General features: G+C 35.3%; 6 protein-coding genes across 9 annotated transcripts in view; 5 read left to right on the top strand and 1 right to left on the bottom strand.

Moving 5' to 3' along the window:
* LOC105175464 (calmodulin-binding protein 60 C) overlaps positions 1-1,374 on the top strand; it is a gene marked incomplete in the record, with an annotated part of 5,268 nt that extends 3,894 nt beyond the window's left edge. Inside the window, 1 exon segment of the mRNA XM_011097908.2 lies at positions 271-1,374. Within this exon segment, the coding sequence (XP_011096210.1) occupies positions 271-833 (563 nt within the window).
* On the bottom strand, positions 2,503-6,351 carry LOC105175463 (eukaryotic translation initiation factor 3 subunit J-like). Its single transcript, XM_011097906.2, has 7 exons — positions 6,123-6,351; positions 5,845-5,915; positions 4,944-5,065; positions 3,876-4,015; positions 3,327-3,474; positions 3,079-3,238; positions 2,503-3,003 (listed from the first exon to the last, which is right to left on the bottom strand). The coding sequence occupies exons 2-7, from the start codon at positions 5,855-5,857 to the stop codon at positions 2,912-2,914; spliced, it is 675 nt and encodes a 224-aa protein (XP_011096208.1). The 5' UTR covers positions 5,858-5,915; positions 6,123-6,351; the 3' UTR covers positions 2,503-2,911.
* LOC105175462 (myosin-2-like) lies at positions 8,049-10,560 on the top strand. The gene is made up of 6 exons (XM_011097905.2): positions 8,049-8,596; positions 8,787-8,910; positions 9,065-9,211; positions 9,302-9,405; positions 9,523-9,723; positions 9,853-10,560. Exons 1-6 carry the CDS (start codon positions 8,297-8,299, stop codon positions 10,252-10,254), a joined length of 1,278 nt encoding a protein of 425 aa, XP_011096207.1. The 5' UTR covers positions 8,049-8,296; the 3' UTR covers positions 10,255-10,560.
* On the top strand, positions 10,891-16,002 carry LOC105175460 (bifunctional riboflavin kinase/FMN phosphatase). 4 transcript variants are annotated; one of them, XM_011097902.2, is made up of 11 exons: positions 10,891-11,068; positions 12,490-12,663; positions 13,148-13,334; positions 14,052-14,182; positions 14,315-14,384; positions 14,486-14,551; positions 14,744-14,898; positions 14,974-15,069; positions 15,239-15,390; positions 15,479-15,562; positions 15,643-16,002. In XM_011097902.2, exons 2-11 carry the CDS (start codon positions 12,588-12,590, stop codon positions 15,784-15,786), a joined length of 1,161 nt encoding a protein of 386 aa, XP_011096204.1. In that variant the 5' UTR covers positions 10,891-11,068; positions 12,490-12,587; the 3' UTR covers positions 15,787-16,002. The 4 variants fall into 4 exon arrangements, with proteins under 4 accessions (XP_011096204.1, XP_011096206.1, XP_011096205.1 ...); XM_011097904.2 differs by lacking the exon at positions 10,891-11,068 and adding an exon at positions 11,109-11,261; XM_011097903.2 differs by lacking the exon at positions 10,891-11,068 and adding an exon at positions 11,147-11,376.
* LOC105175459 (putative FBD-associated F-box protein At1g61330) lies at positions 19,723-21,903 on the top strand. Its single transcript, XM_011097901.1, has 3 exons — positions 19,723-21,043; positions 21,143-21,307; positions 21,424-21,903. The coding sequence occupies exons 1-3, from the start codon at positions 20,141-20,143 to the stop codon at positions 21,745-21,747; spliced, it is 1,392 nt and encodes a 463-aa protein (XP_011096203.1). The 5' UTR covers positions 19,723-20,140; the 3' UTR covers positions 21,748-21,903.
* LOC105175458 (F-box protein At1g61340-like) lies at positions 23,533-25,186 on the top strand. Its single transcript, XM_011097900.2, has 3 exons — positions 23,533-24,257; positions 24,458-24,532; positions 24,619-25,186. The coding sequence occupies exons 1-3, from the start codon at positions 24,021-24,023 to the stop codon at positions 24,844-24,846; spliced, it is 540 nt and encodes a 179-aa protein (XP_011096202.1). The 5' UTR covers positions 23,533-24,020; the 3' UTR covers positions 24,847-25,186.

The raw sequence follows: 25,501 nt of genomic DNA, 5'->3' as shown, positions 1-25,501 counted from the left end.
TCCTACAAACCCAGGATTGACCATTGGAGGTAATCGATCACACTATTGGATAGACAAATTGAATTAATTCTGAATTTCATATAGTATTGTGACTTTTCTTTCTGATAGAATATGGATTTTGAGGGTCTCTTTCTCTACTCATTTTCTTTCTAAATATTCTTCTTCTGGGTGCATGCGCTTTTTTGGGGCTGGTTTGGGTAGGTGTGCTGTACTGAGTTTTGCTTGTGTATGACTGCCGCTAACTATGAAATTTGCTTAAATTGTTACTAGGTTATAATGACAATATTGTAAGTCGCTATCCTACACAACCACAGAATATGAATCTCAATGTCTCTATACAATTAGATGGTGCCTCATTTCCTCCACAAAACCAGCTGATTAATTCAGTGCAACAAGCACAGCCTTCTGGAAGTGAGAACGTGCTGGCTCTTGGTCTGCCACACTCAACAACGCTGAGCTTCCCTACTGGTGGCACATCAAATCTTACTTCATACAGGGGATTTGAGGACATTCCTGAGGATGAAATTCGTATAAGAAGTCATGAGATGCTTGAAAATGAAGACATGCAACATCTGCTTCGTGTATTTAGCATGGGTGGGCATGGACATGGTCATGGTCATGCTTCCTTTAATGTCAATGAAAATAACTATGCATACTCAGCTTACACCCCTATGACACCTTCAACCTTCGGCTTTGATGTGGACCGTACACGTCCATCTGGAAAAGCTGTTGTTGGGTGGCTTAAACTCAAAGCAGCACTAAGGTGGGGCATTTTCATCAGGAAAAGAGCTGCTGAGAGAAGAGCACAGATTGTAGAGCTGGATGACTTCTAGATCTTTATTGTTCTTCATCTTGGCTGGTCGGTTGCAGCTTGTGTGCTCAAATTGACGACAAATTGGAAACGTCTTCGGTTGGTTGCATTCATCCTTGGCTGTAGAGTGATAATGGTTTCTCTTTTTCAGAGAGATCAGAGTATGCCAAGTATAAGAGTTACTCTCTGGTGGAGCAGTGTGCAACTTTTGATCCATGGAGGGTATAGTATCTCCCAACTCAAAGGGATCTTTGCGATCCTGACTTGAATAAGCTAGAAGATGGGCAGATGCTTCTCTCAGTAAGTCTGTAAGGGTGTTGTACAACTTTAGGAAGGGCCTCGTTTTAATGTAGGAGGTGTGTTTTCTTATTTTCCTATTTATCGTCTTGGTCTGTGGAGCCGCATCTAACATCACCACAGTCCACAGTTGTGCATGTTCTCTGATAAATGTTCTTTTGTTAACTTAAAGCAAAAGTGCTGGACGCATCAGGTTGGTAACTCATAAATTTTGGCTCCTTCACCAAACAATCTTAAATAATACTTAGTGGACATATGTCAAGTCATTTTGGTTTTTGCATTTGATTTGATATTTCTTGATTCTTACCTTCCGTATCTGAAACTTCCTGCGACTATCAGAATTATTGTCTTGTCTTGTTCGGAAAGAAGTCAAATCCGCATACTGATAGGTCATTCTTTAACCTGCATGCTACCTTTAATTTAAAAGATAATTATAAATTTAAGTATTTATTTATATAAAAATCTCAATATCATAAAATAAAAAAATTTATAAACAAACACATCTAAGCTTGATATGTGCTTAATTTGGGTCTCAACTTGGCTGATTCATGAATTGGGTTTGAATTCAAAAATAAATTCAATTAAGGCTCAAGACCATCTCAAAATTAATCATGAACGGTAGCGGGTCAATTATGAGCTGAGTTTTACAGATTGATCCATGTTGATCCTGAGCCAACCCAGTCCAGTGTGCACCTTGAGATCAACCCAACAGTTTGAATTCAAATTTAACCTCCGTGTGTGCGGAAAAAAAAAAAGAAACAAAAAAGCATCTAGCTTATTTTAATTGACAATCTATTTTATGAAGGGTCAACCCCTCTGTCAAAGAATGATTTGCTCTTTGGACCGTTTATGATGCTCACGAGGATCCGAAAAAGAATTAGAAAAACGAAAGAGAAGAATAAAGAGGAAAATTGATTTTCTCTGGAACATTACTAATAATGTAGTTATACCCCGTAATTTCAAGTTAGACGAGTTGGAGATTATAATTGACGCAAATTATATCATTAGTTCTCACTTTATATTAAAACCTATGGCACCAAACGTATGGGAAAAACAATACGCTCATATTCAGAACAAAAGTTAGATATAAGTCCGCCTGAACAATTTCAGTTCCAGGATTTTCACTTCCTCTAATATAGCCTTAAAAATGAGACATACCTGATTAGAGATGGATTGAGATAGGACTCGGAGGAAAGCCAGAGACGATTGAAGTTGAGATTGACTTGGCTTCCTCCCTTGGAAACAACACGAAGGAGAACCACGCATCAGAGTGCTAAATACCCACAGGTGAAAGAAATCATGTTAGTCGGCCCTTTTCTTGTCTTTGTTAGAAACGCTTCTGGAAATATGATTGTCTGCTGAGGCATTATAATGGAAACACTGAAAAGTTCAACTATGCTTGAATGTGATTGCCGGTGACTGTACTGAATATTTTTTTTCCTGTTGGAGACACAGTTCGATATCTTGAAAGTTTAACATGTATCTGGCTGCACTCTCCAGGTATGGTGAGGGTTCTAGCCAAAATAATGAACTACTTGTACTCCATCTGATGATCCACAAATATGAGGTACCGATAAGCTCAAAGGCAAAAAAGAATAATGTAAACTCTGACCAGTGAGAAACACAGAACAATCGCCGAAAAAGAAGAATGTTCTTATGAAAAGACAATATTACACATTCCATCCCCCAATTAAGGAGAGAAAACAAGCTGGCAGAATTCTCTTCGTATTTGCTGACTCTTCAAGAGTGTGTAGTATTCAGAATGGTATATAACACATGCCGAGATGGAAATCATGCCTCTGCTCACATGAAATCATATTCATCAAAATCATCGTATGTATCAGCAACCACGTCGTCGTCTGGCTTGCCAACATGCAGTTGTTTTTTCTTTCCAACTGTGGACAAGACAACACTTCTCACAAAACTTGCTTCGGATCAGCATAGAAGATTAAAATTGAGAGTTGTAATACCTGTCTTCTTCTTGCCAGCATTAGCTTCTTTTTCTGCCTTTATCTTTTCATTTGCAATTGCAGTAACAGAAGAGGCTACTTCTTTAGCATCTGCACCTTTCAAAGACGTCAATGATAATCTCATTACAGCCTTCAGTAACCCAATATAGTGATAGCTTTTCTGTAGAAGAGGAAATAGTCAGGTTACAGGTCCACACGACAGATAATTGCATGAAAATAGCACAAAGGAAGCCACCAATATCACAAACCTCATATGGCCGAAGTTTATGAGAAACAAGTTCTGCATATTCTGCAAAGTCGCTTTCCGTTTTGGGAATAAAATTATCAAGAGTCTTTTCATCACCCTTCTTGGCAAACAATTCTGCAGTAGATTTATAATCAGCTTCTTCAACAAGCCTGCAGAAACACAGATGGCCAGTTTTCAGCAGTGGATGTATTAAAAGATCACTGTGAGGATATATGTTTGGAAAATGCATATGTTTCAGTAACAATGAAGTTAAAAGTTAAAAACCAAAAGGTATCACAAGATTTGGTAGATTGGTGAAAGAAAATGGGAGTCTTCAGGGTGATCTTTTCCAGATTGAAACAAATCCTGCACAGGTCAGGGATGTAAAGCACCCAACCCCAATGACAGGCAAGTAAAAGAAAACTGTGGTAATTGAACCACCTACATACTTTGTTCAACTTTAACATTCTGCAGCCTCAGAGCACAGATACTTCGGACAATAAACAAGCATAAGAATTAAAAGAGGCCCGCACTCGTCAACATACAGCATCCGAGAATACCAAAAACCTACCTCTGCTGGCGAAGTTTTTCTTCTATAGGATCTAAAGGTGCCTCTTTCGACGCTTCAACAGCTTTCCCTTTCTTTTCACCTGATTTTCCTCCAGCCTTCTTAGGGCCCTTTTCAGGTGGCAGCGGCTCAGGTTTAGGTGCCTGAAGACATCATTTGGAGAAAAATCCAATTAAGAAGAAACATATTAAGTATGCCCAAAATGATTAATCACACATAGAGGGTTTGCACTTCACATACCCTCTCAAACAGGAAATAAAGAAGTTAGTAGCAAATGTAAACGAAACAAAACAAACTGAAGAATGTTGAGTAGTTTCTGATCAAGCAAACAAGGAAACTTCTCCACAACTTTACAATCACATTGATATGGAAATACTATGTTAACTTTAAAGATCTGTGAGATCTGAGAGAGATGTCATACCATGTTCAACATTGAAATGCAAATCTTCCTCATGAACTTGTTTAGAACAGCACAATCAAGAAGTTATTATAGTAGGAAACTATCACCACTTGATTTAGGAGCATTCTCTGTTGACTTGCTCCCTGGAAAGGAGTTGATATCACTGGAACATTCCCCATAAAGTACGCCCCACACATCAGGCTAATTCATCTGCTCTTAATTATAATCTTACAGGACAACAATGATCTATACAAAGGTAAAGTGCAGCAGTATGGCATGACCCTACAGTGGGGGCAACTTTAACTATCCATATGAGTCTTTGAATTAGCAAAATGTAAAGAATCATGTAAGCAGTACACATTAAATTTTAAATGTGGGGGAAATGATATCACAGGCGCCAACTTTAACCACCCACATGACTCCTTGAACTAGAAAAAATTGTAAACGATCATGTAAGCAGTATAAGTTAATTTTTAAATGCGAGCAAAATGAGATAACAGGAGTGAGATTGGAAAACACCACCCGACGCCAAACAAGCAATGCATTTAAGTAGCAAGGTAGAAAGATTCTAACTTCAAAGAAAGACAGTATCATCAACAGCCTAAGCAACATGACCATTTAACTAAGTTCTAAGCTTGACAGGGTAACAGAACAGTACTTCAAATACATACCGGAGCAGGCTCGTCTTCATCTTCCCAGGAATCCTTCACATCATTATCATCCAAATCTTCGTCATCCCAGTTATTCTTGGGCTGTTCCTTTTTCTTGAGAAGATCTGGAATAGGCTCATCTTCTGAAATACCACACAATTGTTTAGAATCTAAAAATTTGAAAACTCAATGAGAAACCTACCTTATTGTCCCCTTGTGCCATTACTTAGGAGATGATTGTATGAAGAGAAAGTGTACAAGATTTCATTCAGTTGAAAATCTAACAAATATCTTGGATTATGCACCACAAGAAATGCCATACCAATTCAAAGGGGCAACTTTTCATTTCCTTATCACTAAAAGACACCCGCAATCACCAGGAACACAAATAACATTGGTTATTCAATGTGAAAATGCAAGCAAGAAATGCACTTTACTAAGGTTAAGGTAACCAACAGCAGCTAAGGATTTTTAATGCTCAAGTTGATTATGATTCAACTATTCTCCAATGTATCATGAAAGGATAAAAAGGTTCTATCCTTGATGAGGAAACAGTAGCAACATCAAACTTAAACCTAAGGTCCACACATTTTAAATCTTTTAAATCGAATGTTTATACAGGCAAACAATAAAAGTTGATAAAATTGATGTCATCAATAAAAGCAAGTACCAGAGTCTAACAAACCCACAGCCACCCAGTCTGAGTAAAATTTTGAGACCACGGTCAATTTCAAGTCCAATTAACAAATCAAAATCCAAAAACTTAGATATGTGCAAACTGAAAATTGACTAAAGCAACAGGTCAGTGCTGTGGACAAGATAGAAAGGTAATGAATAAAGAAAAATTGAATCACCTAGAGTAGTCTGAAACGACAACTAAACAAATGCACGGATTAAAAATTTAGTAGAGAAGAAAAAATACCCCAGTCATCCATCAAGTTTCGATTCTTCTAAACTCCTCGGAAGACTTCGAATATCGACAAGCCCCTGAAACTGGAAAACCAACAAGACTCAGTTCCCTCACACAATACAAATCAAGATGAACCCACTGGAATTACTAATGCATTGGTGAGAAAAAAATCATTAATCCAACACACAACCAGAAAAGAAAAAGAAACCCAGATTCGCAGTGAGTATCCAGAAAACGTATATAATGAAACACTGTTCATGAACTAGAGTTTGTTGAAACAAAGACGCAACCTATCAAGGGAAAGACGAGAACCCTAATCGAAATTCCTGAAATTTACTCCAATCGAGGGGCTAAAACCCTAAACAAATCCGGATAGAAGGTCCCAATGTTCGCACGGTGAGAAGGAAGAGCGAGAGAGAGAGAGAGAGAGAGAGAGAGAGAAAAGAGTAGAAGCTAGAGAATCCGTTCGAGTTTTTAGGGTTAATTTGTTGGTTGTTTTCGCTTTCTCTCTTTTTTCTTTCCACGAACAAGATGCGATTTATATACATGCTTTTCTCTCTCTCTCTCTCTCTCTCTCTCTAATTTTTGACAATTTTTTTTTTCAAAAATTGTATTTAAATCCCAGACGACATAGATTTTCTCTTTAATCTCATAATTTATAAATTTAACATATTTAATTTTATAAATTAAGAAATGATAGCATTTGACACTAAAATCTTATAAGATTAAATATTCTAATTCTGTAAATAAATGACTGCAAACGACTTTTATAAAAAATAAACCTCTGCTCTTTTTATTTTATTGCTCACAAAATAATGTAAAATAAAAATATACATTATAGGAAGTATATATATACTTCTTTTTAACTTTCACGAAAAAAATCAATAAAAATATTTTACATAATTTCATATTAAATAAATTTATAATCTATTAAGAAAACTAATTTATAATGAAGGTTTCAAGAATTCAAAATTTTCAATAAATTAATTATTCTGAATATAGTTTTTGTAATTTTTAAATACATTAACTCAAAAGCAATGCTATTAATAATTTATTATAACACAACGTGGCCCCCACTTGATAACTAACGAGTGCTTCTATGGCCCAACATAAAACTATCCCAACCCCAAATTCGATCCACTTATAAAACTGCTTCAAGATTTGGCCCATCTCAATCAACCGAATGGGCCTTAAGCCCATTTCCCACGTTTTCTATGTTAGGGTTTTCAGGTTCGATGGATTTAAATTTAAGGGAATAATTTTAAAAATAATTTTGTATTAAAAACAGTTCAAAGTAGATTTGAATTTATTATTAAGATAATTTTAAATTCATAAGTTAAGATGTATCCTAAATTAATTAAATTACAGGTATTATAATATTTATTTCATAATTAATAAGTTTATGAATTCTATCATAAATATTGCTCATTCAACATATGGTTAATTTCGACTTCATCTAACTCAATTCAAATTAAAATTCAATATTTTGTTGGATTAATAATTAAATTCATCCTCAACATTACTCTTTTTCTTTTAGGCATAAATAGGGTGATTAGAAGTTAAAGGTCCCTTTGCAGACTTGCACATGGGAATAAAGTGCAGAATTGTGAAGCCCAATGAAAATGATCCCCACGTGACAGCCCTTATTATTACTCTCCTTACTGAAAAATCATTCCCTTCACAGTTTTGGAACCATTTCAGGGGACAACTTTCCATCAATCCCTTCAAATTAAAATAATTCTTCCTTTTTTTATTTTTTCTTGGAAATATTTTAGATCAAAATTTCAAATTGCTTGATGATTATCTTGTTTGGGCTAATGACTATGTGGGCAGTCTGTTTCATCATTGCCCTCGCATTTCCTCCCTCAAAAGATCAATTATCAACAAGAGCCAACCAACTCATGTATTACCAAAAAATAATTTCAAATTAATTAAATTATGTGATTTTATTATTATTTTTAGGTTGTACATCAATGTATTATGAGTATATTATATTTATTATATAATTAATTTAAATATAATAAATTTAATTTAAATTAGAATTTTTGTCTAGTAGTTCAGATCCCCATAATTGCAGCAACTAAGACTAATCAATTGCAGCAACTAAGACTAATCAACCATAACGTTAGTACTCATCAATCCCCATAATTACTGCAACATTACTATAAATAATTCATATTCATATTCAGACCCTGAAACTTGAAGGTTCAGGTAAAGCAGAAACAAAGCAAAGCTGTCTTGACTGTCAAAAACACATGCAGTGTTATCCCTCCAAACTACACAGATTACCCGAAGCTCAAGTAAGCCAAAAATGAATCTGGATTCCACACCTACATGTCGCATCAGAGAGAGTTGCACTAGTTTTTGTTTCGATTTGAAGACTCTGTCATTTTATGACAGCGAAGGTTGTTGAAGCATGTTAGTTTATGATTTTAAGTAGTGTTGTGTGTTTTGTTATTTTCCAATGGTGGCTACAAATTCAATGGGGGTGACGCGTAGCTCTCTGGAGCTGATGCTGGATAAAATCCAACAGAGGGAGGCTCAGCCCAAGGATGTTCCGCCAGCGTTGCCCATCAGGCCTGCGTCGAGGGCCCGGCTGCCGCGTGCTAGGCGGCCGTTGCAACTCGACTTCGAAAGGAAGAATTCTGCAGGGGTTGGTTTTGAGAGCGCACGGACGAAGAAAGAAGATTACTCTGAATCGTTTCATCAAGAAGAGAAAGCAGAGTGTGATGGGCTTGCTGCGCATCGTGTTCAGAAGGAGGAGGTAAGCTGAAATTCTGAACTTGTATGCTTAGGTTATTTCCTTTTTGCATCAGTTGGGTAGATTTTCAGGGTGGAAGAATCCTCAGCACTCTCATCAGTTAGTGTAGTGTTTTTCTTTTATGATGGTTGCAACCAGTGATGGTCCTCTGTTCAAAGTGTTTTTGAAGCTTAGTCATTTTGGCGGTTTGTAGATTGATTTATGTGATAATTCAAAAGAAAAATCAGGAGCATCTAACATTCAGAAATGGTACCGCGGTCATAAAGTTCGATGCTACTACAAGGAGCTTAGAAGAGGAGTAATTGAACTGCAATCATGTAAGTCGTTGTAAATCTTGATTTCTCACCTTATAATCTTCATGTATAACGCTATACTGTGATTTCACTAAGACCTTCAACTATTTTCTTGCAAGTCTTTGTCCTGCTGGGGACTTAGAAATGTACTGATGATCAGTAACTTGGTTCTCTGCAGTCGTTCGTGGTGAAAATGCACGAAGGAGTTACAAGTACAGGAGCACAAGGCTTAGGGCTATTATACTAATACAGAAACACATGAGAAAGTACTTTGAACATCGAGTATTAGAAGATGAGCATGCAGCAGTCATAAGCTTGCCCTCTGGTAAATCATAATGTTCAATGCTCCCAATAAAGGGTTATTGACAGTTCAAGTCATCTGAACAACTCTGTCTTTGCTCTGCCGATGTCCTAGGTTGTCAGGATCCAAGACGTTCCAACGGAACCATGCACGAGCGGATGTTAAGAACAGACGAAGCTGGAGACAGCAAGAACCTAGGACTGGTGGCGGACCCAAAGGTTTACCCCTTCCTACTCTGCTCTAACTGGAGAAGTATTCAGGAGTTCATTACAATTGTTGATAAATACAAGTTAGTATCTCTTGTTCCTAACAAAATCCCGGTAACTGTTGATCAGGATCGGATACAGGTTCCATACGGTGTCCTCATCGATCTTCAAAAGCAAGTTTTGAGGTCAGAGGCCAAAGTCAGAGAAAAGAAAGAGGAAAATACTGCTTTGAAGTTACAACTTCAGGAAATGGAGAAGAAATGGCAGCAATATGAAGAGAGGATGAAATGCATGGAGAAGTCATGGCAAGATCAGTTCACTTATATTCAAGTGAGCTTCCGTTTCTACGTTTTTTTATCTGTCTTCGCCTTCATTCTAACATTTAGCAGAACGATAACTTTATACAGCTCCGTAAACAATTTAAGAATAAAATGATAATGTTGTCTGTTCATCATGCAGAAGTGTCTCGCTGCAGCCAAGAAGAATCCAGCTCCTGGAAGCAGACGTGCGCAATGTAATTCTATGCAACGACATTGTGACCAAAATCATGATACTAGTACTATAGTATCTGGACTTCCAAACGGGGGCAGTCTGGATTTCTCAATGAATTGTATTAGTCATCACCAAGTGGATCGACACGACTTAGCATACAGTGAGGACAGCACTGAAATTGGACCGGAGATGCAGGTTTGCAGCAAATTGCATCCTCTGGAGGAGCTCCGTAAACTGAAACGTAGATTCAAAACCTGGAAAAAGGACTACAAAAATAAGTTAAGGGAGGCACAAGCAACATTCAAAAAGCTCGGAAATTCTGAAAATGCAAGAAACCAAAAGAACTGGTGGGTGAGATTATCACATTGAGCCATTGTCTGATATTGACAAAGAGGTTAGATCAGTAGTTGAGGTTATGTGAACTATGTAGTAAATATGAATATACACTGTATAGAAATTAGTATAAAATTCTGTTTTGTGATGAATGTCATTCTTGTATTGTTTTCCGTTGTTCAAATTAACAGTCATCATAGATGTAGCTGGCGCAGAATCAGATCCAGCGTTGGGGTTTTGATTGAAAACTTTGAAGATCACAAATATTGAAGGAAGCCACTTCCCTAATGAAAGATCCTTTTGTAGACTTGGTTCGTATCAGGGCGGATTTTTTATGAATATATGTTTAATTTTGAAAATATAAGAATAAATTATATAAATAGGGATGTAAATATGAATGCGATGTCCGGTGCTCCGTCATAAAACAAAACGGTTCCATCCAGAGCTCTCGACAGTTTTTTCTTTTTGATATTGTAGAAATTCAAACGAGAATCGAGGACGTTTGGGCCCTTATCATAAAAAATATTCATGGAGTGGACTGGGCCGTCTAAATTTGCACCATGGGCCCATTTATCCAGCCCATGCCATGCCATTATAAAGTCTAGGAATTTTCCTAAAGGTCAAATTGGGCCTAACATTTTCTAAAAACCCCGACATTAATTTGAATTTGTGCTGCATAATCTGTATCCTCAACGTTTCCAGAAATCCATTGGACGGCTTCAAGAGAAGAATTCATAGTTCTGAATAAACACCACCACTTTGGACCCCTTTCCCAACTTTTTGGCTGTTTCCGAAGAAGAGAAGAGAAGAGGAGAGGCAAGTTGTGTAGAGCCGGCCTGCCCCGGGGCGGGTATGTTTTTGCTTTTCTGTAATCTTGTTTTGTGTTGTTATGTTCCGATAAGTATTTTCTCAATACAAAGTGTGGACTGTCTACAAGTTGTGCTTTATTTTTCACGCTTTCTTGTAATTATGTGAAGTGTATGTGAGTGTGTACAATCCAAGAACCCACTCATTGGGTAAAAATCAATAATTCATTGTTTTGGGTACTCATCAGAATCCACTTTTTCTTTCACTCTCTAATCTTGTTTGGTTGTTTAATTAGTTTTTTGCACTCATGACTTGTTTGCAGTGTTGATTCAGTACTAAAACCAATTACTGGTATGTTTCTTTTGTAATTCCATGATGATTTTTTGGTCGATCAGGTGGCTAATTTTATAGTTAAGTTTCAACTATTAGATTGTGGGTTGTGTTATTCAGAAAAAATTTCCTTCTTTTTCGCTCTTCTTTTGAATTTTATGATCTTTATTCAACTTTAATTGCCCTATATTGTCTGATAATTGATCAGGAAGTCTGGTAGTCTATCATGGTGAGTGAAAATATTATCAAGATCCTGTTGTACTTCAAGATTTTGTTCTTGATTGAAATTGGCCACCAGACATGTCAACACCTTATCGTTTGTTTCTCAGCCTGCTCTTTGTAAACTCTAATACTGTCAAAGTGATCTCCCTCACCCTTTTCCTAGTGGTTTCTTTCTTGGGGGATCTGCGTGCCAGCTTTTCTCCTTTTAGGGAGGAATTGCACCAGGAATATCACTTTTTGTGGTCACATTGTAGAAGAAGTTTGAGTATAACTTGATAGAAGATAAAACCCTAGAAGTTAGAAGGCTGCTGGTTTTGAGTTATATATTTGGAGCCGGTATAACTTATTGCTTTTCTCATCGAGAGATGGTAAAGTGTTCATCTGTTTAATTCTTTGTTCCTTTGAACATTCACATGGTACTAAGATGTGATTGGAATTCTATTATTCATTTTTATCTTCTCTTGTCGTTTAACGCTACGGAATTTGCAGCATTATGTGAAAATGAAGTATTACATGGAACTAACTTGGATATTGCATGTAATCAAGGCACTTTCTACCCTAAATTGATGGATATGAAAAGAAGAATCTGTGGTGTTTCTGTTTTTTCCCTTCTCTTCCTTGAGAGGAACATGATTTTCAATTTGTAAAATCAAACTTTGGAGTAAACTTCTGTTCTATAATTATGACCACTGTGGTTTGTATGGTTCGTCCTGGATTATTTCATTACCTCTATGTCACTTGCATTACACAATGGATATTTGATTTGCCAATTTTGTTGCTGTTGTTGATTATGTTTTTCCGCTCTCTATTGCATATAATATACTCCGCTCTGAGTTAATTATGTTTCTTGAATCAAATCCATACACTATCACGAATGCCTTTTTAATGTGTCATAGAACATTACCAATGTAGGACAAAGTTGGTGGCAGTGCTTTCCTTACGACTTGTAGTTACAAGAGATATACCACCTGCGACTGATGGAATCATAAACTTTGCTTTACATTCGGAACATGTCAATGGCAAAACCTTTCAGGAAGCTTGTGTCATGTGTCATACTTGATCTGGATGGAACGCTTCTTAACACAGGTGGACTTTAGCTGGCTGTTGAATTCATGTGAATGGCAGAGAAAGGATTTCACTCAAAATTTTGGCATGTCTATGACTCTCTCTGCAATGACATGAAGATAGTCTTGTACATCTCAATATGATATTTTACATATTGCATTCAACTTCATGAAGATAGTCTTGTACATCTCAATATGATATTTTACATATTGAATTCGACTTCATGAACGAATGTAGAGAATGACTGCATTTGTTTATCTGCTTTTGTCAGATCCAAATATTAAATGTGCTGTTTGTCATCTTGATTTCTGCCCCTTTTCCATTGCATGCTTCTTTTATCAATATTTGTTTATATTAATTTGTTAACTAACTATTCAACAGGCAATATGTGCTTTATATTTGAGTTCTAGTGTTGAAAAATTTTCATCCAGTGTTTGTATTGAACATTTTAATTGTTTGCACGTGTTTTTTCTTCCAACTGTGCTTTACAATTTGTTTATGTCAGATGGCATTGTGAGCGATGTTCTGAGTGTTTTCCTGGTTAAGTATGGAAAGCAATGGAATGGAAAAGCCACTCAGAAAATTGTAGGAAGGACACCCTATGAAGCTGCCGCTGTCATTGTTGAAGATTATGGACTTCCCATATCTACAGATGAACTTCTATCAGAAATTACACCAATATTCTCTGAGAAGTAATAGTACTTGTATCTTAGTTTCTGTCTTCATTATATATTGATTAATTTAGCCAATATTAAAATCGTATGTCTTGCTAGGGGTTGAATTCTTCTTGGTTGTACTAGGTCTTGCTTACAAATACTGGAGTCTAATAATTGTACCCATTATTTTGAAGTCCGAAACTTTTAGCATGATATAGCCTTCTCAATATGTTGAAGCATTTTCTTGTTTCCTTATCTAACGATGTCGGTATGTGCTGTTCATGGAATGCTTATGAGTTGAGAACTAATACCAAGTTGCTGAGATAGGGGATTTTCTTGAATACTCTCTGGTGAAAATTTTAAAACAATCTTTCATCTCTCTTTTCTGTGAAGGGAAAGATATCAAGTCGTATGTGTATATGTGACCACATTTTGCAAAAGTAAGTTTCAGGAAAGGAAACCACAACTGCATAATTGTTTAACTTACTATGTTTGCCTAGGGAGACTGTCTACTAAATTTGAAGAGTATAGGTATCAATTTTGGTTTTTTGTTGAAAATTTGGGACTCCAGAAAGTTTTATGTACTAGATTTGCATTAGTTGAAGAAGTATACACCATGTTTCGAGTGAGCTGTTTTTCTTGAAACGATTTGTTTTTTCTCATGGTAAGGACTTCAAAGAAGAGTATGCCTGACTGTCTTCTGAGGTTGCTTCATCATCGTTTCACTGATTATTTCTCTAACTTTTATGGCAGATGGTGCAACATCAAAGCTCAACCGGGTGCCAGCAGGTTAATCAACCATTTAAGGTTTCATGGTGTCCCAATGGCCTTGGCTTCAAATTCCTCAAAGGAAAATATTGAGACAAAAATATCTTATCATCAGGGTACTTATATTTGAAATCTCAGCTAAATTATTGCATTCTACCTATGCAAGGTTATTTTTCTATGATTACGTAACAGTATGGTTTTTGTTTGCATCACCTATGTGATCTCATTGACCAGAAATTTACTTGCAGGGTGGAAAGAATCGTTCTCTTATATTATAGGTGGTGATCAAGTAACCAGCCCAAAGCCATCTCCTGAGATGTACGATGGAATACGATAACTTGACCTTGTCTTCATGTTTGCGTCTGTCATAAAAGAATTGAATTAATGCTTATTATGATTGGGTTTTGTCATTCTTGAAGATATCTTGAAGCTGCTAAGGGGCTTAAGGTAGATCCTTCCAGCTGTCTTGTTATTGAAGATTCACTGTAAGTGTCATGAAGCATTGAGGATGAGCCATCCAGAATTTTCTTCAATTATGAGTTTCTTTGCTTTTCTACTTATTTAAATATCAGATGTTTTCCTTTCTCATTGAAATCTTTGTGTAACTATGGATGCCCACAGCCAATATGATTATTACTACTGCAAATTCTTATGTGAGGATTGCATATTATATGTAGGCCAGGTGTTACTGCTGGTAAGGCAGCTGGTATGGAAGTGGTTGCCGTCCCATCCCTTCCTAAACAAACCCACCTTTTCACCTCTGCAGACGAGGTGATTAACTCCCTACTAGATTTGCAGCCAGAAAAGTGGGGCCTACCTGCATTCAAAGACTGTGAGCCTCTTACACTAATTTGCATATTTTTAACATAGTGTATTACCCTACAAAGTTATTAAACTGCTGCTGCAGGGATAGAAGGTACATTACCAATAGAACCTTGGTACATTGGTGGTCCTGTCATCAAAGGTTTTGGCCGTGGCTCAAAGGTGCTCGGAATCCCCACAGGTTTCTCGACTTATGAATTCTCTTAAATGAAACAAACCAGGACATTCTTGTTGATTTTTATGTTGTATCATGGCTTAGGTACTTTTATAGATCAAATTACCACTGACTGCTACAAGTTGCATTTCATGTGTTGTGAATAAAGTGTTTTCTTCTTCTCCTCATCTTCCAGCTAATTTATCCACGGAGGATTACTCTGCAATCCTCTCAGAACATCCTTCAGGAGTTTATTTCGGGTGGGCTGGATTAGCAACTCGTGGTGTTTATAAAATGGTAATGAGCATCGGTTGGAATCCTTACTTCAACAACACCGAGAAGACAATTGTGAGTTATGCTCCTTAATCCTCTGCATTTCAACTTTACTTTGCCTGTTTAGCTCACGTCTCATTCTTATTCGGTGACATTACGACAGGAGCCATGGTTGCTTCACGATTTTAACGAGGACTTCTATGGCGAGGATCTGCGTCTTGCTATTGTTGGCTATATACGGCCGGAGGTACATCACAACCCTACTTTATAGTAATCATTTTTGTTTTAATTTTGTACTCAATAATTGCTTGTGGTGTTGTTTTACAGGCCAACTTTCCATCCCTTGAAAGCCTGGTAGCAAAGATCCATGAGGACGGGCAAATTGCAGAAAAAGCCCTTGAACTTCCCCAGTATTCCAAGTACAGGGACGATCCATACTTGAAAAGTTCTCCGCAGCAGCAGAGTTCCTAGTTATTTACCCGTTAATTTTTGTAAGTCGCATTTTGCGGCTCCATTAATTCCGAATGTCGTCGGATATTACGACGTGAAACATTCTATTTGGATGTAAGACATGCACCAAGATGCATTTTTTATCATATTTTTCCATGTAAGCAAAATCTTGTAATGGAATATAGGTAAATTCTAACTCATATCGGGTTTGGTCAAATAATTGGCAAGTTTAATACATTTATTGTGTAATTGTGTTTCATATTTTAAAAAAATGATCAATCTTGTCAAGTGAATCAAATTTATCATGTAATTGGTTTGGTTCGACGCCTGAAATTTTTAATTTCTCAAGTTCTAAATATTTTTTCTTCTTTTACTTTTTTTGCAATAATTTTCTTTCTTTTTTAAATATTTTTCTAAGTAATATTTAATTTTTAAAATTTAAAATTCATTGTACACAAACGAAGGTTATTTTCATATTTTTACATTTTAAATTCAATTAATTTAACTAGAAAAATTATATTTTACTTAAAATAAAGCAAAAAATATATTACAAAGTTAAAGTAGTTTAAATTTTAAAGACTAAAAATTAAGTTACGAATGAGTAAATACACAAAAATATTATTATAATTAATTTGGTATTAAATAAAATTAGTAACTATTTAATTTATATTTTTAGATAATTGCAATATCCATTTTTAAAATATATTTTGTTTAAAGAATATAACAAAAATACATTTATTCATCATTTCTAAAAGTATTCAACTCTAGTCAAGCATGTTTTGTCACTTTTTTATATTATATAGGTGAGATGTCAGGGGATTATAAAAAAATAGCCGTATCTCGCGTCTACTTTATTAGTCCTCAAGTTTTTTTTATAATTCAAATGAATTATTTTAATTTTACGTTTAGGATTTGTTGTTATTTACTCATTATTTTATTTTAATCTAAATTCTTTAGTTTTTAAATGTTACTTTTTTTCTAATAAGAAAATAATTTGGTGATGATTTAATATATCAAAATACTCAATTATATTAAAAACTATAGAATTATAAACGCATAAGGAATAATTTTATCCAAACAATCAATTTAAGAGGAATTTTGTCCAAAAATCAAAATATATAAATTGAAAATCAATAACAAAAAACATAAAAGTAAGAGAAATTAGACTTTTAATAGGCAAAACAAGTTTACACGTTCACCCACTACTTAGTACATACATGGACTTCCCTAATTACCATTTGCAAAGTATATGGTGCCCCTTTAATTTTTTTTTTTGACATGTAAAATTTTCTTCACAATAAATTAGGACTTTTATATAGTGTGGTGTTATTTATACTTAGGACCTATTTATTAAATATTTTTTGTGTTGTATTTTGCATCGGATTATTAAATATGATATGCACCATTTTTTAGTCACACCATTAAAATCGAAGGACCTTCAAAGAAATTTTATGATAACTGAGGAAGTAACCTACAAAATAGATATTAGTAATATTTTCTGGATAAAATGAAAGAAAAATTCAAATTGATGTGAGAATAATGCTAAAATGTGATAATAGAAAGATATAATTCGTGTAGAGTGTAAAGTGTGGGCTTAAAATAGTTTTAAAATCGAGAGAGAGAGAGGAAGAGAATTTAAGTGTGAGAGTGTTAGCAAATGACAACATGAATCCTCTATTTATAGGCCTTTGCGGAGCAGGATCCAGAGGGAGGTTAATTAGGTTGAATCTGGTGCCATTAGATAACTACATGCATTAGCTAAATAACATAAAAGGTTTTCAAGATTTGGATTTCTCTTGAAGGAGTTATGGTCTTTTGACTGAGTCTTCCCGAGTCTGTCTGAGTCTTCCCGAGGCTGTCTGAGTCTTTCGGGATTCTACTTATTGCTGGTTATCAGTTAGGTTGCCACTGAATAGCTAAGAATTTGCTGGAAATATTTTATAGTGACGTATCTCAATTCATTGACAACTTGTACGACATGTCCACCCAACTATTTGATGACGTATCGTGCTAATAATGAGCTTGCTCCTTGGGCCTAGAAACAAAGATAAGAGAAATGGCTTTATGGGTCTATTTTCCTGCTCAGAGGCCAATCGATTTGGGATCAATTGGGCTGATGAGTAGGCCTTGGACGGTACAAGGAATGTAGAGGGGGTTTCAAAATATATATTGAGATTTTTTATATTGCAACGTGTCAATATTCTTTATTTATGTTTATTATGTATTTTTTTTCAAAGATAATCGAAATCTCAAAAAAGTTATCATTCTGTGTGTCGAATCATCGAATTCAACATTGAGATTTTTTATATTGCAACGTGTCGATATTCTTTATTTATATTCATTGCGAATTTTCCTTCAAAGATAATCAAAATCTCGAAAAAATTATCCTTCCACGTCAGATCATTAAATTCTAGGTTGAGATTTTCTATATTACAACGAATCGATATTCTTTATTATATTCATTGCATATTTTCCTTTAAAGATAATCGTAATCTCTAAAAAATTATCATTTTAAAATTCTCATGTACCATCTACGATAGAATTTTTCTACTATAAAACCCCAACGCGGCCTCACTCTTTTTATCGTGTCTTCTCCTTCTATCTATTCTTCATCATCTTGCTCTTTCATATGTCTCTCTTTTTTCTGTTATTTTATGCTGATATTGTTCATTTTATATCTCTCGTTTATTTTAGTTTTTTCTTGATGGTCATGATAAACTTTGTGCGTTCCATCAAATATTATATATGATTTAATTTTTATTTTTCTTGGTATTTTTTCATACCTTCAATAATTTTTTGATTAATTTAAATACTACAATTGATTGTTAATTCATCAAAAATAAAATTATATATCATTATTAAGGGTCGCTCATCAAAATCCAAGGAGAAGTGGAATTGCACAAAATCAACCGGCTTTATCTTCTTGATGGTAAAATTGTTTTTTTTTTTTTTCTTTTGTTCTTTAAACAAACAAGTTTAGAAATTCTTAATAATTTATGTTTGAATGTTGTTCTATAGAGTCAAATAAAGCATTGGTTATTTGATGGATAAAATTAAATTTGATTGGTCCAATCAATTTCCCATACAATTATTTAAGGTTTCTTACATATTTACTTACAAAACAAATGGTCGTAGATGATTACAATATTTCTTTTTCTTATTTGGGCAATTTTATTTTTCAAGCATTTTATGCTATGATTATACTTTTATTTTGTTTGTCCACTAGTCTTGCTAAATTAAATTTTTTGGTGGGAGAAGCCCACAATCTTGGGAAATGGGACTACTCTATGTTTTTTTGGGCAAAAAGGGCAAATGTCAAAGAATATATATTTTTTTATAAATAAATTCAAAGGAAATTCCCAATAGCTAATAAATGTTAGATTTCTCTCTTCAATTTTACGGGCTAGTCTCATAAATTTGGAACGTTAATTGACCTGATTTCTATTACAATCTATTTTATTGTTATTTGCATATATCTAATATATATTATTGTAATATTAGCCTTTACCATAAATTTTTATTTTAATCTACGAAATAAAATAGGAGTATTTTCGTTCATTGCTAAGGTAACGCCCTATGTATCCAATACTAAATTACAGCTATTCGTCGGGGAAGTCAAATAAAAATCGAGTGTCTTTGAGTCCGAAATAAAATTAAGGTAGGATTAAGGTTTCAAGGTAATAAATATTTATTATAGTTTCTATTAATCTATATCGGGATCTACTGAGAATTGGTATATAATTTAATCTGGATAGCGATTGGATTTCTTTCATTCTGAAAAGATGGTATGGAGTAAGTATTATTAGAATATTTAGATATTGTAATAATATTATAGTCCAAAGTTTTAATTATTTTGCTTTAATCGTATTCTCCTTTTCAGAATTTCGAAATCGAGTTTGAATAATCACAAAAATATTTCTGTCAAACCTGAAATAAAGTGTTTTTATGTATACAATATCTGATTGCAGCTGATAAATCCCACAGAGAGAAAAAATAGGAAAAATTTCATAAATTTCAAAGCACTAAATCTTTTTGTAGAAAATCTCTATCTGTACCTATAATCTCAATTTACTTTAGACGAGAAAAGAAATCCAAGTTAGAATATATTGTCTGAACTGGAAATTCACTGTCTCAAGGCACTCAAAATCCAACCTCTGTATGCAATTTTCTTCAGGGATCACGTAGTTTTGATTACATATAACAAGGAAAGTTGATATTATTACATTTGAGGCAAAATCTTGGACAAACTCCTATATAAACCCACTGGTTGTTCTCACATTCTGCACTGCTCTATACCTGTCTGAAATTATATATTCAAACATAGTTTGAGTTAGATCTCAGTAAGAACTTCTCCCACCCTTTTGTAATAATACCAATGGCTGCTCAAAATCATCTTGATATGAGCTTCCAGTCTCCTGGGCCATCCCAGAAGAGAAGTAACGTACCTCACTTGCCCGATGACCTTATCGAGGCCATCCTCTCGTTCCTTCCTCCCAAGGAAGTTTGCAGGCTTGCTGTCCTGTCGAAAAGATTTAGGTACTCATGGCAGTTGTGTCGCGATCTCTGCTTTGACAGGGAATTTGCTATGAACATGTCGAGGGATGAGTATAAGAGCATCGTTAACAATTTTTTCTTCAATAATGTGAACTCTAGAGCCGATACATTCAAATTGTACTTCGACGCAGCCGGTGATACGTGTCTAGTTTGTTATTGGATACATAGGGCTGTTACGTTAGGAGTACGCGAATTTGAGCTAGATTTCACTCCATCAGCCAAAAAGTACATGCTAAGCTACGAGCTTGTGGATGTCAAAACTATAAAAATCATGAGGCTCGTCAACTGCGAGCTTCACTTGCCGTTTGTCTCAAATGGGCTGCGCAATCTCAGGGAACTCACGTTCGAGAGGGTGCGGGCACGGCCCGTGGCGATGCAAGCCATATTCCTCAACTGCGTGTCGTTGAGGAGTTTGAAGCTGATCCAATGCAATCATGTTTATAATCTCAAGATTTCTGCTCTAGAATTGAAGGGCTTTCAGAATTTGGTAGTGAAGAATTGCTCCGACGTTCTTTCCGTGAGCATAAAAGCTCCTGTTCTTCGTTCCTTCCACTACCATGGCAAGCTTTGTGACTTCAAATTTTACAGTGATTTGCCGAAATTGAAGGATGTGATACTTGAGATTGCGCACCCCAGAGGGTTTCATTTGCTTTCTAACAGGGAACATGTGGTTATTAGTCTCGCCTTTGTCAGGGTCCTCACTGTTACCAGTACTTTTCTTGAGGTAATTTTCTACTACATTTTTTTTTTTTATAATTATGATATTTAATATTTTATAGTTAATTCTTCATTTTTTTTAAAAAAATTTAAATTAAATATACAGGGGTTATCTGCGAGGTTTGAAGAAAACGAGTACAAGGAGATGGAATTTTGCATGCCGAGATTGGAGGAATTCCACTTAATTGTTGCACCAGAGAGTTATCTTCTTCCATCTGATATTGCAAGTTTTCTCAAGAAGTGCCCACGGATTCAGAGAGTTTTTATTGATGTAAATTTTTAGAAATATATATATATATATATATATATATTTTTTTTTTCATTTTAAAGAAGAATGAATTAATTTGCATTAACCACTAACCTTTTTCTTCCCCCCTTTTTGGACAGCTTGGAAATAATGCATTCGGGACTAGTTTTTATTGGGAGAGTTACGGCAGAAACTACTTGAACGAGTGCGGGGCAGTATTTCCACACTTGAGATGTGTGAAGATAAAGGGGTTTACACTAAACGAGCTGCCGGTGACCATGGCCAGGTTCTTTCTCAAGACTGCAGTCTACTTACACTGTTTAATCCTCGTAAAATCCAAAAGACATTATTTTCCTGAAGCATTTATGCCAGATTGTCTTCTTTGGGGTACAACATCTAATACCCAAATCCAAATCTATGACCCTCAGGGAGACACAAGTACCATCATCCCTCAACATTTGTAATTTGATGTTTATGATAAAATAAAATTCATGGGATGACCTTTGACTGTGTCATAATATTCTTGCAATCTTGGCTCCACTTTTATGTTACAATCATATTGTGTTTTTATGTGGTCTGAATTTTAGCAGTTGATATGTAGCATCAGATTATGTGAAGAAAGGGACAGTAGAAAATGTAATATGGAATAATATTATTTTAATGTTTGATAATATGAAGAAGGGATAGCTTTTACTTTTGTTTTACATAATACGACAAATTATATTTTATCATTCGAATTATGTCTATTTTTATATTTTGCAATTAAAACTTTTTTGTGTGTCAATTTTTCATTTCAATTTTATAAAATTTATAATTTGCCATATATGATCATTTTTTTTATTGATTTTTATATAAAAAAATATCATATATTATATATATGTAAAATATACCACATCACATAATCCTTAAATATCATATGTGTACTGCATGTAAATTTTTTTGACAAAAAACTTTGTTAAAAAATAGTTATAAATGGAAAATTACAAAAAATTTATAAAATTAAAATTATAAGATGATACAAAAAAAACTTAAGCTGTCAAAATATAAAAACACTCATAATTTAAATGTTAAAATGTAATCAACTCTAAATAACAACTAGGAACGGTATAACACGGGAGGGGCAGACAGAAGCACGATTTTGAAACTAATTCGCGCCCATACTGAGAAAAAGTACTGGACCTAAAAGGAATATAAAACACCATATCCTTCTACAATTGGGCCAGAAATGAGATGTTTCAGGCCCACTAATACTCAATACAACATACTTTATGACTCACCAACAACCAGCAAAGAAGGTGTAAGTACCAAAGTTTGACCCCTTCCCACCCAACCTATGGTTAGTTTAATGTCGGTTCAACATCCATGTTTTTATTGGTCATTGTTCTATTATTTTAGAAAAAATTATGCATTTGATCCCACGTTATAAAAGGTATTTTTATTTCTGATCCCATAGTCAACGAATTTAACATATTTAATCTTATAAAATAAAAATATAGTAATTTCTTATTTTATATAATATAAATTGTGGTACATTTGATCCAATCAAATAAAAAAATTAAGACATAAAACATGATTAAATATGCTAAACTTGTACAATTTTCTTACTATTTTATCTTATAGAAGATTTATTTTAATATATTTTTTTCCTCGAAAGAAACAATAATTATTATATAAAAGAAAATAGTTGATGGAATTAAGTTAAACTTTGATAAATGAATGTAATTATGTAAGGCTGCCGGCACATAAAAGTACAAATACAAAACGAGTTGGAGTAATTGTTGGGATGTGGGTCGGTGACGCGGTAAGTGATGAGCAGTCCATAGTTGGGGCAAACTGTAATTTTAGGGTTGCCCTTATTAAAGAACACAACACAACAGCGTCTGAATACTGTAAGACAGCCGGCACTCGCTCAGCCGCCTGTTTGGACCTTCCCACCACCCACTACACACGTAATCTTCCAATAAATCCTGACCGTGCAATACATTACTGCGTTACGTGTCAACATCCTAACCTTTTGTAAAATTTAAAGTGGAGTTGCCGGGTGACTCTAGCGTAATCTAAGACACGTCTATGACCAGGACATGGTTCTTCGATTATGGGTATCTATCGCCAGCCGGCTTAGACCGACCACTATCTGCCACGTCAGCGGAAACACCCATCCCCCTTCCTCCTAACCCGCCTGCACCGCACGTGTCCGTCTCCAACGGCTAGTTTTTCTGCTCCCTATATACGCTGGAGTTTCTCTTGAAGATATTTCCACCGGAAAATTCGAGTCTTTTCTAGCAAAAACCAAAGCTTGATCCCTAAAACCAGATATTTATCCCGGAAAGAACCACTTTTCTAGAACAAGGGCAAGGTAAAAAAACATAGATCTGTATTTATAACCCTTTTTTTTTTTTTTTTAAGAAAAAGAAGACTTTGTATAAAGAGGGATTCATCACTCACAGTTAAGTGTGCGAGTGCGTGTGAAGAACAACATATATAGAAGATAGTTTGTAGACGGTTCTTGTTTCCTTCTTCAGTACAGCCGTTACACCAATCTGCATTTACTTTCTTCCTTCTGATTAGACAGACCATTACAACACACATTCATATACTCCTATTCATACCTCAGTCTAGGATTTGTGAGTCTCATTGAGTTTTGGTTGGTATCAGTAGTATCTGGACTTCTGTCCTTCGGTTAATTTATCAGATTCGGAGTGGTTAAGGTAGATCTTGGAGTTTGAAGTTGAGAAACATGGCGTTTGTGAACAACTGTGTTTCTAACACGAAGAGGGCAAATGAAGAATACGGAATGGGGCTTGTGAGAAGTACATCGTTTGGGAGGAAAAGGGTCGCGCTGTCCTGTGTTGGTATGGAGTTGGGGAATGAAGATGATTGTATTGCCACCACACCTTGGAAGAGACAGTGCTTTCAAGATACGTTTTTCTCTACAGAAAAATCTGCACTTGAGGACTTGCCTCAGGAAATTTTGGTTAGTCTACTATTCTGGATTCTTCTAATCAACTACTCTGTGTACTTTCTGGTTTTGATTTGTTGATGGACTGAATGGTTATATGTAACATTACTTTAGGACATGGAATTTATGTTTTGAGTTTCAGTCTCTACTTTTACATAATTTGCCTATGTGATTGTGCTGTATTCCTAACATAGTCTCGCTTTTGCCTTGTGCAGATTAGAATACTCTGTGGTGTGGAGCATGATGATTTGAAAAGGCTGTGTTTTGTATCCAAAGCAATAAGAGAAGCGGTAAGCTTAATTTGGTTCCTCTGATTAAAATTTAAATGATTGGTCAACTTGATCGTGCTAATTGGAATGCGGTTTGATTGAAGCAGACTTTGATCGCAAAGCAATCCCATTTTGCTTATAGTACCCCCAGGAAGACTGTCGGGTTCCAGAACGTGGAGTATTTTGGCGATTTCAACGAGGTCGAAGCTCCAAATGCTCCGAAACAATCGAGGGTTCCACGGTACAGATTGAGTACGAAGAAACTTGCCGACATCTCAGTTGCCCTGTTTGCTTCTGGAGACGAGGATGTTTGGGAGGAGAGACTTGTACCATGAAACGGAAACGGGGAAGTGAACAAGGTTGTGTACAGCGGCGTTGTTGTTGTAGGTTGTAAATGAATTGGTTGTCTGGATGATCTGATAATGCTTATCAGATTGTGTGTACATGTTAGAAACAAATATTTTCAGGCCAGTTTTTCTTCAACCCTTTTCATTGAAGATGGGGTGGCTTGTCTGTAATTGTTTGTACATGTGGGGTAGTAAGGAAGGGGTTTAGACTATCTGTCGTAGGGCTTTTGATCCAATGTGAATGTGACAATGTAAATGTGGTCATGAGCATATGTACAAATTCTAATTTATTTGAACCAGAAAAAAATGAATTCCTCGTCAATACCTATGCATTGTTGTCTTGATCCCTATTGCTGAATTATTCTCTTGTCTAAGTTTCTTGTGGGCAAGATTGGTGAAATGAAGTCTGAAAAATGGCTTAGCACAAACACCGGCATAGTATGTATATTTGTATTTGTTTTTGGGTTAGCACAAACACCAGATGTTCTTTGCAGGTTGTGAGACAGGAATTTGCCTTTCAAAAGAGAGATAAGTATTTCTTCTTCATAGGGTTTTTCAGGCTTTTTAATCGGCTCATTTTGCAATAAACTGCCATTAAGCTATGGTTATGGTGTGGAGCATCGCATGAAATTTAGGAAAGTAT

The sequence above is a fragment of the Sesamum indicum genome, linkage group LG12, assembly GCF_000512975.1.
Source record: "Sesamum indicum cultivar Zhongzhi No. 13 linkage group LG12, S_indicum_v1.0, whole genome shotgun sequence".
In the NCBI taxonomy this organism is placed as follows: Eukaryota; Viridiplantae; Streptophyta; class Magnoliopsida; order Lamiales; family Pedaliaceae; genus Sesamum; species Sesamum indicum.
Note: the sequence above shows the minus strand (reverse complement) of the source record. Positions and strands in the feature narration are given on the sequence as shown.